This window comes from Cygnus olor, chromosome 1, assembly GCF_009769625.2.
Source record: "Cygnus olor isolate bCygOlo1 chromosome 1, bCygOlo1.pri.v2, whole genome shotgun sequence".
In the NCBI taxonomy this organism is placed as follows: Eukaryota; Metazoa; Chordata; class Aves; order Anseriformes; family Anatidae; genus Cygnus; species Cygnus olor.
In genome coordinates this window covers 69,164,313-69,179,171 of record NC_049169.1, presented here as the reverse complement: position 1 = coordinate 69,179,171, position 14,859 = coordinate 69,164,313, and the positions used below count along the sequence as shown (strand labels likewise).

General features: G+C 36.6%; 1 protein-coding gene across 4 annotated transcripts in view; it reads right to left on the bottom strand.

Annotated features, from left to right (window-relative positions):
* Positions 1-14,859, bottom strand: part of AEBP2 (AE binding protein 2) — a 55,886-nt gene that overhangs the window by 21,056 nt on the left and 19,971 nt on the right. For 3 of the 4 annotated variants that reach the window (XM_040564240.1, XM_040564243.1, XM_040564254.1), the window contains exons 3-4: positions 13,320-13,427; positions 5,063-5,249 (exon numbers count right to left, since the gene is read on the bottom strand). In XM_040564240.1, the coding sequence (XP_040420174.1) occupies positions 5,063-5,249; positions 13,320-13,427 (295 nt within the window). Of the gene's footprint in view, positions 1-2,527; positions 4,555-5,062; positions 5,250-13,319; positions 13,428-14,859 lie in introns of those variants that run through there. The other variant, XM_040564261.1, reaches the window with a different exon arrangement.

Here is a 14,859-nt window from a genome sequence, read left to right as displayed (position 1 = left end):
CGAAGCCTTCTCTTCTCTAGGCTAAATATCCCTAGCTCTTTCAGCCTTTCCTCATAGGAGAGGTGCTCCAGCCCTCTGCGCATATTTGTGGCCCTCCTCTGGACAAGTTCTAAGAGGTCCATATCTTTCTTGTACTGGGGGCTCTTATCCTTATTGTTCTTATCTCAACCCATGAGCTTTCTTCTTTCCATCATACTTTCTTCTTCCACTCTTCTTTTGAGGAGGGGGGGAGTGAGACAGTGGTTGTTGTGCAGTTTAGCTGCCCAGCAGGGTAAAACCACGGAAGGAGGCAGGTTTGACACTCATCCCTGCCACAAGAGAAAGGTCTAGGTGCTTCCTGCAGTCGGAGCTGCGCACTGCATGCAGCCTTCGCCTTCAGCAGCTCTGTCTGGGTGGAAGTGTCAGACAGTCCTGGGGTAGGTGGATGAGACGCTCCAGCTCAAAATTCAACCTTTATCCTAAGACCAGTGCCCACCGTCCCCTCTAGGCAACTGTTACTGGAGCTTGCATGGTCAACAAGCAAGGTGCACAGCTCTTCCCACACATCCTTCCACACAAAATACTGCACAAACTGCCGCACCCTCCACATCCCTGTCTGCGTGCCCTGGTCACACTGCTCCTGCTCACAAGCCCTTCCTAAGGCTGCCTTTTCCGTGACTGGGGCTGGCGACCCAAGCCTCATCAGACTCTCTCCCAGGAGCTGCTGGCTCATGGCAGGCCTCTGTTACCCTGGGGTTTCCCTGGCTCTGAAACATCCGCGCCCCTACACCCAGCTGCCAAACTAACCAGCTCCAGAGCAGTGTGCCTCACTATGTGACATAAATATATGACAACTATTTTTTATGTGAAATACTTATAAATACAGATGTAGAGGGAGAAGAGAGGACAATTCCAAAATTTTGCTTTAAGTTTCACACAGCATTTTTTCCAGGATTTACCATCAGATAACATTCAACAGACACAGAAGAAAGGGCACAATTTGTAAAATGCACACGAACAGCTTTATTAATTCTTTATTGAGTGTTCAGCCCGTATCTTCTGCTCCTCTTAACTCTATTCCCTCAAAATTATTTTTAGAGTAAGGCATCTCCCTTCTTTCTTAATACAAATTCCATATACATAGATTATTTACGTAAATGAAAAGCTTCTGATAAGTAGCCCATTAAATGAAATGCCAAGTCCTGTGTAACTAATATATTCCCACTGTAAATTCCACAAACAGGAGGTTTTCTCATCCCACGCATCTTTCTAGTAAACTCAATTGGTACAGGTGTTAGCAACTATAATGCCTTTTTTTCTACTGGTGAAGCAAGGTAGTATTGTAAATAAAATCTCAGGTTCTACAAAAATACTTTGAGGTAGCTTAAAAAGAGCAATGCTAGGACCTCTAGGACCTGTTTTAGTGAGACACTTTCAATATATTTGGCTCTCTACCTATAAATGAGGGACTATGTGCAGCAATGAGGATGTTTAAAGGTATACAGAAGAGAAAGAAAGCTACTGTGATCCTGAATTGTTCTGCAACATCAAAATTTATACGACAAATCAGCTAGTCTTTATATCACTACTAATGTAAAAAGCTATAAATGCATGTATGGTAAAACATGCTTTTATCATAGCAGCACTCACTTCCAAGCTTAAAAGCACACATTGTTCACAGAAGAGGAAGAAAGAAATGCAAAACAGGTTAAGAAGAGCAAGGTGTTCAGAAAGAAAGAAAAAAGTAGCTGCCTGAATTGTCTTTATACTTTAAGTTAGAACATGTTCTTGTCATATATAAAGCCACAGTAAAGTATTTAATTTTTTTTTAAATTATTATTTATGCATTAATGTCTTCCAGAGGGGTTCAAACCTTCAGATATAAAACACAGGTCTATACAGAGGAAGCAACTTTATTTTTTTGCTGTATTTAAACCTTTAATTTATACATGAGTGTGCTTCAATTGCAGCATGTATTAGCAATTAATTGTCAATATTTGTTTATTCATAAATATCATTAAATATTAATATTCGATATTAATAATAAGCAATATTAATAAGTAATAAAATGTTTAATATTAATAAATATTATTTATTCATAAATATTTATTAAGCCATTTGCTTGTTGAAAAAGAGTGTGTAATCAGACCATGAGGAGGTAGAAAGAATATGCTAGCAATATTTTTTTTCAGTAGAAAGTTTGTCTCCTGACATAAAAATAACTCTTCATTAAATGATTATTTGTGAATTATTTAAACATTGTACACTACTGAATAGCATCTTGCATTATGGGAGGGAAGGGGGTGCTGCCCTCTACTTTAGGGAAGGGTTGATTGAAAGGAGGGGAATGGTTTTAAACTAGAAGAGGGGAGATTCAGATTAGGGGTTAGGAGGGAATTCTTCACTTGGTGGTGAGGCACTGGAACAGGTTGCCCAGAGAGGTTGTGCATGCCCCATCCCTGGAGGTGCTCAAGGCCAGACTGGACAAGGCCCTGGGCAACCCAACCCAGTGGCATCCCTGTCCATGGCAGGGAAGGGGTTGGAACTAGATGATCTTCAACGTCCCTTCCAACCCAAGCCATTCAATGATTATACCTATTTGTCATAACTTGTAACCCTACTTGCAAAGAAAATGGTACAGAAGTATAATACCTCTCCTTTTGGACACTTTTTAAGTATCTAAATATAAAATCTACATTCCTGGCTTTATGTACTCTAGACTGAAAATACTTTATACTCTTGTTCTGTTGCTTTGGCCTCTTGCACTCCCCACTTCTTATAAACACAAAATCTACGCACTTGCACACCTCATTCTTTAACTAAAAGTAAAGCTAAGAAACAGTAAGATGACCAAAATTATATCAGCCCTTTGTCAAGTTCAGCAAATCAACAATAAATCACAAAAAGTTTTAAAGAAAAGCTGCCAATACTTAGCATTTTCAGAAAATGTCATCAACTTTGGATACATTTCTGGGTCACATACCCTCTGGAGAAATACATTACAGTAGTCAGTTCCCAACTCGGTTAGAGATGAGTTTTTGCCTGAAGGCAAAACTATACAGCCAGCATCACATTTGTCTCAAGAAGCAACAAGATAAGAAATTGCTCAAGCAGCTGTCATTTTTCTTCCCGTGCAACACCTGATCAAGACAGCAAACCATTCAAGTTCTACCGCTGAGTAAGTATTATCGGAATGCTGAAGACCAATTATATTTCTTTTTGCCATCAATTCATTCAAGAACTTTCTATTTACTTCCCCCACCATTCTATGGAGATGACTCTGTGCACATCTGCAGAACAAACTCTGCAGTATATTCCTATTATGATTGAGACACCTTAGCAGATAATTCAAAGTTTTAACTACGATTTGAAACTGCTAAGTCAATAATGTTTATCAATTACAAATAAAATGCAAATGTGTAATAATACTTCTACATACATTGGGGAAGAAATTGAATTAGGATGCATTAAATCAATCACCTAAAAAGATCAATATAATTATACAAGCTAAGATGCAACTTGGGAATCTCTGAAAGCGAAGTAATTTGAAACGACCAGCCTTAGAAATCTGTGTTCTGTTTGAATAACAGAGTCAACGAATCAAGATAGCCTTCTAGGAACCTACGTTACTTTAAATAAGTCTCTTCCTTTACACCTAAGATGAACTAATAGATGCAAAGTGACCGGTTAACTCTATTGATCAGCCTTCCCTTCTTGAACCTTCTCATTTACATAGATTGCTAAAGGGAAATGTCTTTGCAGGACAGAATCTGAGAAGAACAGATACAGCTAACTTCTTTAAACAGTGAATCAGTGTCAAAACTAGAGGAAATCTTGAGATTTATGTATGTGAACAAATATAATTTGCTCATGTATGCTTTAAAGATACTCAAGTGTCCCCTCCCATCTCACCTCCCCTCTTCCCCTCAAAAAATGAATACAGACCACCATCATAACTAAAGTTAACAACGGCTCTTCCAGCACTGAACTGCATTTTTGCCACACAGTACAGAAGGAAAAGACACAGGAATAAACTATGGTGAATTCTAGGAGATACTGTAACTTTCCAGGACAGACTTCTTTTAGCTCAAGGCAGAAGAATGACCACTGTTTCATTACTTTCCAGTTACATGTAACACAGGTAAGGTTTAAAAATAAATCACAACCAATTTATAGTAATCACTTAAGACCACTAGTATACGCATCCAGCGCTGCAGTATCATTTGAATAGTTGGTAACTGTACTTCTTCACAGAAACAGGAAGATCAATACAGTTTAGTGTTCTACCACAGAAAAGTTCTGGCAAAATAAGACTGCAATTGCTGACCCAGTGAAGTAACACGAGTCCTCCAAAGCACCATCACTAAAATCACACTGCCAGGCTGGAGACAAGACAGACAATTGCTTTCTTATGAACATAGTTACATCTTGTACTGTCCACAGAAACGCAACAGGCACAGTGGTTCATTTAAAAAAAGGGGAAAAAGTATTTTGTCCTTCTCTCAATCCTGTAATGTTGTAATGTTCACATCACAGCGGGGGAAAAAAAAATCATTGAAGCTTTTTCTTCAACTACTAGTAGTAGAAAAAAATGAATGGATTTTTACATCTCTGTACTCTAAAATGTAACTGTCAAAAATAAGTTTAAAAGTTAGTAACTAATCAATTCAGTACTGAAAAGTTGTAGCAAAAGCAATTATGAGACAGTTTGTTAACAATTGCCTTTTCTAAAAATTTCTGCACGTAAGAATCTCTGAATAGATTTGAAATAGTTATTAGTCTGACACTAGGACAATTCAGGAATTAAATAACTGGATCTAAATGGACTAGAAAACATAGTGAATAAGCGATTATTACCACTGACAGTATCCTGGCTCGAAGAAACAATTCACCTTAAATTGATAAGTCACACTTCACAGAACATTGGTTCATATAAAATTAGCAAGCCTCAACTGTGCAGAGAAAGAGTAAGAATACAGCAAGTCAAATCTCTTCAAAATTAAGCCTGTGTTATGCTCATAAAACTGTCATTACACTAATAAAGTGTGTTGTTGTGGATATAAAAACATCTAGGAATACTTACGTAATGATCGTCGTCTCTTGTTCTTTAACTTTCTTCTTTTATTCATTCCAGCTTTAGATGGAGATTCCTCTTTGGCCTTTGGCTGACTGGCAACTTTTGAAGAGTTCTGCTGGCTGAAGTGTGTGGGCACGTGACGGGCAAGTCCTCCCTGAGATGCAAAGCTGGCATTGCACCCACCAACTACACACTGATGAGGAAAAAAAATGAAACGACTGTATCAGTGCACTCTGCACTATCAAACTCATTCACAGAGGTTTGATAGATCTTTCAGTTTGCCTTTTCTGGCTCAGCCTCCAACACACTAAAAGACAGATAAACTCCTAAAGACCATGAAATTCCAAAGAGAAACGAAAATAATCTAAAATTTCCATCTGAACTTTGTAACTCATAATTTTTCTGTGGTGTAATCACCTTTTTAAATGCTATATAATATTCTACAATATTGTATAGCCTAAAATTAATCTCGAACAATGCAGTAAAACTCTTCACAGAAAAACACATCCGAAGATTTTTTTCCTACACACCAGCATTATCCCCTTGCTTTTCAAAACGCTACATAGTTATTCTGTATTTCTCAACAGCTCTATGGTCTTCCCTAGTGGTAGGTAACAGCAGTGTTCTCTAATCTCCCTCTTTCTTGTGAGAGATTAGAAGTAAACTTTTCAAATAAAAAAGCACCCCTACCAACACCGAATTTAACAAAGCTTAGCGCTTTTTATAAATGCTATACAAGGTCAATATCCTTCACTTCTGACTTGAAGTGACTTCAGTATCTTGAAAGTTATATTAACGCTATATATACACACTTATTTTGCAAGGTGCAATTACTTCAGAAGTATTTAAGAAAGTTCTCGCTCAAAGAAAATGGCCTCTCTTTCTCAAACAGAAAAATAAGACTAGACCCAATAACAACTAAGCAGAAACACAGAAATCACAAGATACATGCAACTAAACAAGTACTGACATTTTTTTTTTTTTTTTTAAGTATTTGGTTTATGTTTACAATTATTTTTATATAAAATAAATATTTAAATTCTATTGTTGGGGTGGAAGGCACGAACTTTTTCTCTTGTGCTCTCAACTTAGAAGGGTAACAAAAAAATAATTAAGATATGCATTCCATCATGGGCTGCAGTGAATTGTGTATCCACGACTGATTTTTCTTCTCCTGATTAAACAGTAGTAGGACAAATGAATTCAGTATCCAGTAGCAAAAACCCATCACCACTCTAAACCATTAAAAAGCTTTCCTTCTTCCACATCTGTTTTGCTTCCCCCAATCCTTCCTCTCTTAGCTCTCTCGTTTGTATCTCTCTTCTCTAGCACTCCCCTCCACAGCAAACTGACGAGGCAGCTGTGATAGGAGTTCAGCAGCAAGTAATGCTGCAACTATATACATAATGTAAAAATTTCTCTGAAGCATTTGCAAGCTCAAAGTAATCTGTCCCAAGCCTGCCCATTTGGTTGAAAGACAGGACAACAGGAGCAGAATACCACTCAGTGTGTTTTGTCCCTGATACCGAATTTTGCTGTTTTCCAACTGGGGCTGTAAAAGAACTGAAAAGTTTATTTCTATCTCAGACCCAGCAAAAGGTTTTCATTGATCATCATAAAATGTGAACGCTATATTCCTAAAGAAAAACCTCCATAACCTCCAAGGACTTAATACTTGCTATAGGAATAAAAAATATGTAAGTACATTACAAGACAGTGAAAGACAAAAATAGGAGAACATTTTTATTTAAATGTTTTTAGTAAGCTTAAGGAAAGTTTAAGCACTAAGCTAACTAAACACTTGTAATGTTAATGTAACTCTGTATGTTCCTCTCTGACTCCTCCACTAATAAGCATCTTAAATTTGAGCCGATCTCTACCAAAAACCTATCTGTAACTATCTGTAACTTTTTACCTTGCCCTACAATTTACCAAATTCAAACAACAGCAATATTGTACACTTACACCGTAGCAGCCTACAATAAGACGTCATACCACATCTAAATTCAAAATAAAACAAGAGATCTTGCTCTCATTTAGGGTACAGGAACCTCAAAGCAATCCCACAATCAACAGATATAGACAAAATACACGCATGCATTAGTTTGACCAATTTTTTATTCTCCAGTTTCATAGTCCTTGAAGCAGCTGTGTTGCTCATAAAAGCAGTTTCATGAAACTAAACTAAGCAACTAAATCTAAGCTTCGGTTTAACTTTCATTAAGGTGCTACTGACAAGCTTCTAGCTCTTTCTGATTCTACAAACACCAACAAAAGGAAAATGAACACAAAACTACTCTGAAGTTCAACCTTACTGAGGGATTAAAATTTCAGTCTTGCCAATGCCTGCTAAAAGTAAAATATAACCTGAAGTCTTGGTACAGTGCATACATTACCATATGCCAAATTACTTAGGTACAGTATAAAAAGGCAATACCTTCTGAAAATAATACATAAACATTGTGTCAGCCACATTTCTAAATCACAAGTTCTTAAGACCTCTTATGAAATTCCTTGTCAGATAGGAAATATGGTTTTATGACTAACTACAGCTTGACACACAATGTCTTAAGTTGACTTTTGTCTAGTGTAGAGAAAAAAAATCATGGATATCCAATACAAATTCTCTACAGAAGCTACCACTTCTCTTAAGTTTTACTTTTAAAAGCCCCAAACGTTAAGTCCTCAATATATGTAACCTGCAACCAGAAATTATCTTTTTCCAGAAAACTTACTTACAGTCTGGAGCTCGGTATGAAATATTTGCAAAGACCATCACATCCACATATTGTGTAGTTTGACACTACCTGTTATGTCATCGAATAATCAACAGCTGATATATAGATATAATATATCAAAGATGACACAGAATGTCTTTGTAGTGGACAGAAAATAGTAGAAGAGGAGAAAAATCTTACCTGCTTTTTTCTTTTTTTCTCTAAAATAATATATCCAGCAATCCGTTACTAACGGGTAAAGTCTCTTCTCTCCAAAGATAAAGGAGCAGTTCAGGCTGTCACTTCAGGATCTCTGGACGGTAAGTCACACCAAATCAGCTTCCCACCAGATAATCATATAGATCTAGAGGGCTTCTAGTAAATCAGACTCAACTATTATGCACAACTTTAAACCAATCTCTTAGTTTTTCCCCAAAACCCTGTATATCAAAATTTTGCATTCAGTTTGCAATGTGATAGGTTGGGTCCGGATTGGTGGATATGTTACTTCAAGAGAAAATAAGTCAACAAGTAAGAAATTTAATTTCTCCAGTGTACCCATACCCACCATTATTAATGGGCAATAGTGACCAGTGACTTTAACAAACAGGATATAAAAATATCTAGTAATACAGATTTTTTCTATTAAATACAAAGTAATCAAGTACCCTTTTTAGAATATATAATGTGCAATTTTTTTCCAATAGATCTAACAATAATATTTTAGACATCTGGATAAACCTTACTGTCTCATCATCTAAGCGTTCAGGCAGAATGACTTTACATTTTCTATCTGAATCTGCAATGCTCTAATGGACAGAAGATGTCCTGCCAAAAGAATAACTGACATGAATTCCAAATGAGGACTGAATTTGCTTGGCTTTGTTGTCTAGATTTCAACAAACGTTCCTCTATTATGAGTCATATCAAGTGCAGTCATCCCTTAATGAATTACTCCCTAATGAATTCTGGAAGTTACAGGTCTGGTAGAATGAGCACAAAATTGCATTTTTACTACTACACTTTTCCCCCCTTTTAAGCAAAGGATGCAAACCTACAATAAATTTGTGTATTGTTACTTGTTGTTGCTACTGAAAGCGTTTACCCCATGTGAGCAAACCTTGCATGGCTGATCTTAAACATTAAGAGCATATCCACATGTGAAAGCAGTTGGTTGCATATGCACAGTTTTATTTTCATAGTCCTCCTCTGCAGAGGATTGCTATAAGCAATTATTTTTATAATATCTCCCACATATTTAAGCTCACTCTACCATTTGTCCTTTCATTGGGCCTAACACCTTGCATTTGGTCATCTATACTACATGCTAAGAGTTCTTTTGGTATGTCTACAAGTAACTAACTTTTAATGCCTTCTGCAGCAGCAAGTAGCACTTCAAAAAATTCTGAGTACCAGAAACAGTGCTAAAAAAATGCAGATTGTCACAGCACAATAACTATTCAACTGTTTCTAACAGCCAAGTTAAGATAATTCTTTCTCAGCTTGCCAAAGACAGTCACCAGCATCAGTTTTCTATCTATCTCAGCAGATTATTCCTCTAGTTCCATCTGTCTGTATGTTCTGAAAGCCTGAAAGTTTTTAAGTTGTTGAACTTCAGATAGGACAACTACTACATGATGATGATACTTCGAGTATTTCACCCATTTCTAAAAAGCTGCAAAAATTATACAGTAAAACTATAAAAAAAGTAATATCTAGCTTTTTCTCTCTCAGCTCTGGATAGAAAATGATATACAAACATGAACATACTGAATATCTTCAGAGAAACAATTACATGCTCTGAAAACACCTATATTAAATGAATGCCTGTAACAACAAAAAAGGCTGGAAAAATGGCTAGAACCAGACTGTTATAAATAAAGAGAACTTCCAGCAGCACAAAAGCAATGAACTTCAGGTATTAAGAAGAGTAGTGTATCTCCAAAAATACCTAACAGTGGGCCCAAAGAAGGCCAGTAAGTTCTCAGATCAAAACATTTTGCAAGACCAGTCTTTGATCCTCTTGACATGAGAAACAAATTTAGCAAACAGCGCATCCAAAGAATGACTAGAAAAGCATACTGCTTTGCAGAAATACTTGATTAGAGACTGAAAACTAGCATCAATGGTAACTGTGTCTCATTTAATTGACACACTTACTTTGGAGGGATTCATGGGTGCCCTAGGTAAGACTATTTTCTAAATAACAAAAATTAGTGATGATGGCCTCAAATAAAAATAAAATAAAATCCATCCATGTGTTACACATGAAACTTAAGGCCAACAGCAATAAAACGTTTAGGAAAAGGGAGGAAATTAAAAAAAAGCAAAGAAATCTGATGACTGAAGGGGAACCAAGGTCCAAAGTTCTGCCCCGAAGATCGAACTTATCATTTTTGCCTTAGTTTAGCAGATGAATCAGATGTAAAATGTCTTCTAATTATCTGATCACACACTATTAGGAAATTGTCCCATATAAAAATAGAGCTAATATCTCAAAAATAGGTATTCATAAGCAAATTTACCTTTTCTATGTCACAGGTATTGTAGTATCGAGGGGGACATGCTAAACCACACAAACAGAAACCACAGGAGAAATTTACAACAATATGAAACAATTGTCTTTGCAATTTAGAAGTGGGTTCATCTCGGTGACAAATGAACCATGCAGTCATGTAGTTTATATGCATGCATGGAAAAGGCAGGTAAACCCACAAAGACCTTTTAAAATAAAAGCAGAGAAGCTAATTTACAGTAGGATACAGCCTTTAAATCAAAGGATAGCATTACATGCATCACAAAAATTGAGAATTAAACCCCAAATGGGCAACTACATAAAATGAATTCATTTGCAAACAAAAGGCAGACAGGACACGGACATATTCTTCAACAGAATAGTTCTGCAAAAGACAGCTTTATGCCTGAGACAGTCCCCAGCTGCTTTTCAACTTAAGAAAACACTTTTTTCCTCTTATTTTCATTAGAGGTATAAGCATGTAGCAGCCTGCCATATATTTATTAATCTCCACTCATCATTAAACAATTTTGGTTTTCCTCCTGCCTTTACAACAGTCTTCCCTTTACAAGAGCTTCATCACCTTCCTAGCTAACGTTCTCTGCCTTTCTTAAAACAATTCTGAACAGTTCTCTAGACAACAGCATACAGCTCTATCATTTCCACTGCCTTCTAAGTCGATTCTTCACAAATCCTGACATTTATTTATTTTTAACAAAACACTGAATGACTTGGCATTTTCAGTGAGTACTATGAAGTGACAATGACTGCTTTTTTTAATACTAGAATTAATGTATTCTTATGAAGCAATACTGGGGGGGGAGGGGGGGGAGCTGGGAGACATTGTAGTAATCAAGGACAAGAGGTATTTAATACAACCAATTAGAAAAATTTTGGTTTTGCAAAACATCTGAGCCATTAGGATTTATAAGAACAGCTAAACGCAAAAAATGCTTAGTTTTTGAAAAACTGCCATAAAATGAAGCAGTAACTGTTCTTGAACTATCAAGACTAATATTCAGCACTCTTAAATGCTTTTGTATCAGACAACAGATTTCAAAAGCTTGAAAAAGAAAAGGATCAAGTGAATAAAGGGGTCTAGGTAACTAACAAGTTATCACAATCACATACTTGGCTAAATCATGGGGGCTCTGAAGCCTATATTTAGCATAAATGAAAGGGGAACAAAAGAAGTTACGGGACCAGAATTATCCTCTATTCAAAGCCCCCAGGAACAGATTGAGAAATACAAAGATAAAATGCAAACAGAAACACTGAAGACAACAGTAGGAAAAAAAATGAAGTAACAGACTTTGAGCCATGACAAACTAGTGCAATAGTTGCCTGCGTTTTATTCTTTCCCCTAGTATGACTAGAAATTACAGAAAAGTATGTACTATTTCACCAGCTAGTTAACACAAGACGTTTATCAGAATTAACTGTTTGAAGTCTTACAGCTCTAGCTGTAACCAGCTTATCCAAAAAAATGGGATATCAGCTTTTACCGACTTTACTAGATAACTCACAAGACTCAAGAAATACTATTATTTCCTGAGGTATGCCTACCTCTTTTAAACCCCATGCCTCTAAATCGAGTTTCTTTGATCTACACCAAGCAGGTCTACAAACTAACCTACCAGAAGACTTTTAAGACAGAAACCTGCTATTACACTTTAAGGCACATAAACTACTTAGTTCTAAAATGAGAAGAAATAAGGTACAAGTTTCCTCTAATGACTCATTTTCAAGTTTGATTCAGGGATCAGCAGTTACAATTAGGTTACTAGAACAATCACATCTGCAAGATCTCAGGGATCTATAATCCTTACACTATGCTTTCAAGAGTATGTTAACTTAATTCCTCTGAACAAAGGAATAAACTCCAGAGCAAGTTTGCAAGTTTCCCCCCACCGTCATTCACTCTGTCAGAAGTTTTCACACTAAATTAAGCAGTTTGGAAAAAGTCTAGTCTTCACAAAACTAGGGGAAAAAAAAAAGCTTTCACTTGCATTGAACTATTTTTACTCTCTAAGCTTTGAGTTCTGTTATCTTAGTTCTGTTATCTGTCACAACTACTGTTAAAAATCTGTGCAGAAGTAGTAACTTCTGGAAGAGGTCACTGTAATAGAAAAGAACTTTTTAGTAATAAAACTGCCCTAAAATAAATAAGCAGATGACATTACATGAGAAGAAAGAGAGGAGAGGGTAGTAGAGAAGTAGTGACTAAAACTTGGTGAGGTTGGGGCAAGGAGGGGGAGGAAGATATAAAATGCTACCTACATTTAATAAAAAGCCCTAATTAATTTTTTAAATCCTAGATGGAAGGAGAACTTCAGTCTGAAGTAGTGTGGGTGGAACTTACCATAAAGTGATCCACGACTGACAGCTATGAACTGCCCCAACTGTATCCATAAGAGGATGAAGCAACTCATTAATAACGGATTGGTGGATATGGGAATGATAAACACTACTATACCTAGAATTGCAGGTACAGATTAGGGGGAGAAAGAAAGAGAAAGTTAGAAAATACTACGTAGGAAATACAGTCAGCTCAACGGTCCTGCATTCCTGACTTCCTTATTATTCTCAGAGAGGTTAACCATAAATAGTCACTGACTGTTTCAACTGAATTTTGTTAACAAGAACAGCTCTTATTCAAGCACAGAATGTGTACCTCTAGGCATCATCCAAAGTGTAAAGCATGAAGCAAAATATCTCACTGTTACAGTGTGTAAACAACTCAACAGGAAAACGTACACAAAAGTAAACTTAATCATTATTTAGTTTTAGATTCCCCTACCATTTATAGATTAAAAGCAACAGGGACAGAGAAGAAATAATGGTATCTTCAACTGTTTTCATAACAGAACACGATCTTTGGGCACCATCAAAGCAAAGACCAAAGCTCAGCTAGCTTGATATGTTAAGAAATCCTCCTGTGATGGCATTTTTCAATTAATACATTCTATCAGAAAAAATGAATAGGATCGCTCTTAAAATAAAGGATGATGTACCTTGCTATGAACCTTACCTTGAAAGGTTTGTCTCCACTGTGTGTCAGCATATGCCTCTGCAACCAACTTTGACTTGTTGAAGGTGTATTATACACTTTGCAACCTTTCCACAAGCAAACAAACACCTAATGAAGTAAAAACGTGGTAAGTTTACGTAAGTCAAAGAAAACAGAAAAAATTTCAGAAGTAGATTAGCAAAGAAGGCTGTTTCCACAATACAAATTAGTTCAAAGAATTTTGAAACCACCATTTATTTTGCATCACACTTCTCATCTCACCAAGGCAAAAATAATTGCAACCACAAGTATTCAAAAAAAAACAAAACAGGTCAGTGAAACAAATGTCAAAAGCCAAAAGATGCTTCAGATAAACACAATCAAAAAGCCACAACATCCAGCCACAGTTTGTGTTTGTACTGCATATCAGTATCAGAGATATTGAGATAGAAAATTTGTAAGCGATAAAATTTACGTTTTACGGATAGCAAAGATAGAAAGATGGTTTATGCTCATAAGCAAGTAATGATTTCATTCTTTGAGAATGGCAAAGTCTTAAAATCCAATTATTTAAATATCAGTTTTATACTATGGAATACTTGATATCGCTAGTTAAGGCCTTCCACTCCCTTCCTGATGAAGAAAGGGAAAATTTTTCATAGGATTCAAAACCTACAGGTGTTTGGCTATTCCGGTATACAGATTAGTCACATGCACAATAGTGCATTAAAGAGTAGAACTTACTCATGCTGCTTTTCTCTCTCCTCTCATTGTGTCTATCTATAACCTAGAGAATAAAAAAGCTCAATGAACTTGGCTTTCATTAGAATTTCCTCAACAAGTCGGAGGGCAGAAGGGAGGAGGAAGGGATACAGCCCTAATTTTTAGCAGCAGAATACAGTCCCCAGGAATAGCATTGTCCAATATATTTTCAGAATACCTTTCAGAACTGCAGGGAATTAATTGAATTTGAGCTTCTTGTTCTCTTTCAGAAAGAAAAAAAAATGAATCATCAAAAGACTGTACTTTCAAAACAAAAGAACAGCCAGACGAGCGTGCGATGTGCTTGCTATATAACATACAGACACCTCAACGTACTAAAGCAAAGCTTGAAAACCATGCATGCCTGTATGACTGATCAAGGTCTCCTGACCGATAAGGCCCAACTGATGTTTTAGTGTCTGCTGCTCATCAGTTTTAAGATCCCCTGCAGCCATAGAACTGAAGTGTGAGATTCCTGTCAGTGCAACAGCTACATAACTATCTCAAAATTTCCACCATCAACGGCAAACTGCAGAGCACTCAAAGGAGAACAACAGATAGTTGAAAAGCAATCCCCTCAAAAAAACATGCACTTGGTTTTACAACAACCCCCAGAAACCCTAGCAAGGCTTCTTGTGACCACCTGTCTAAAATCTGAACCCAAAATATTTCTGACAAAGTATTTCAGAAAAGTAAAATTATTTCATTACAGTCTCCTGGGCTCTTCATTGTTCTGGTTCGGGCTTCCTGGGCTGGTTTGGAGCCATTATCTCAATATTAGGTTGAAAAAAATACATTA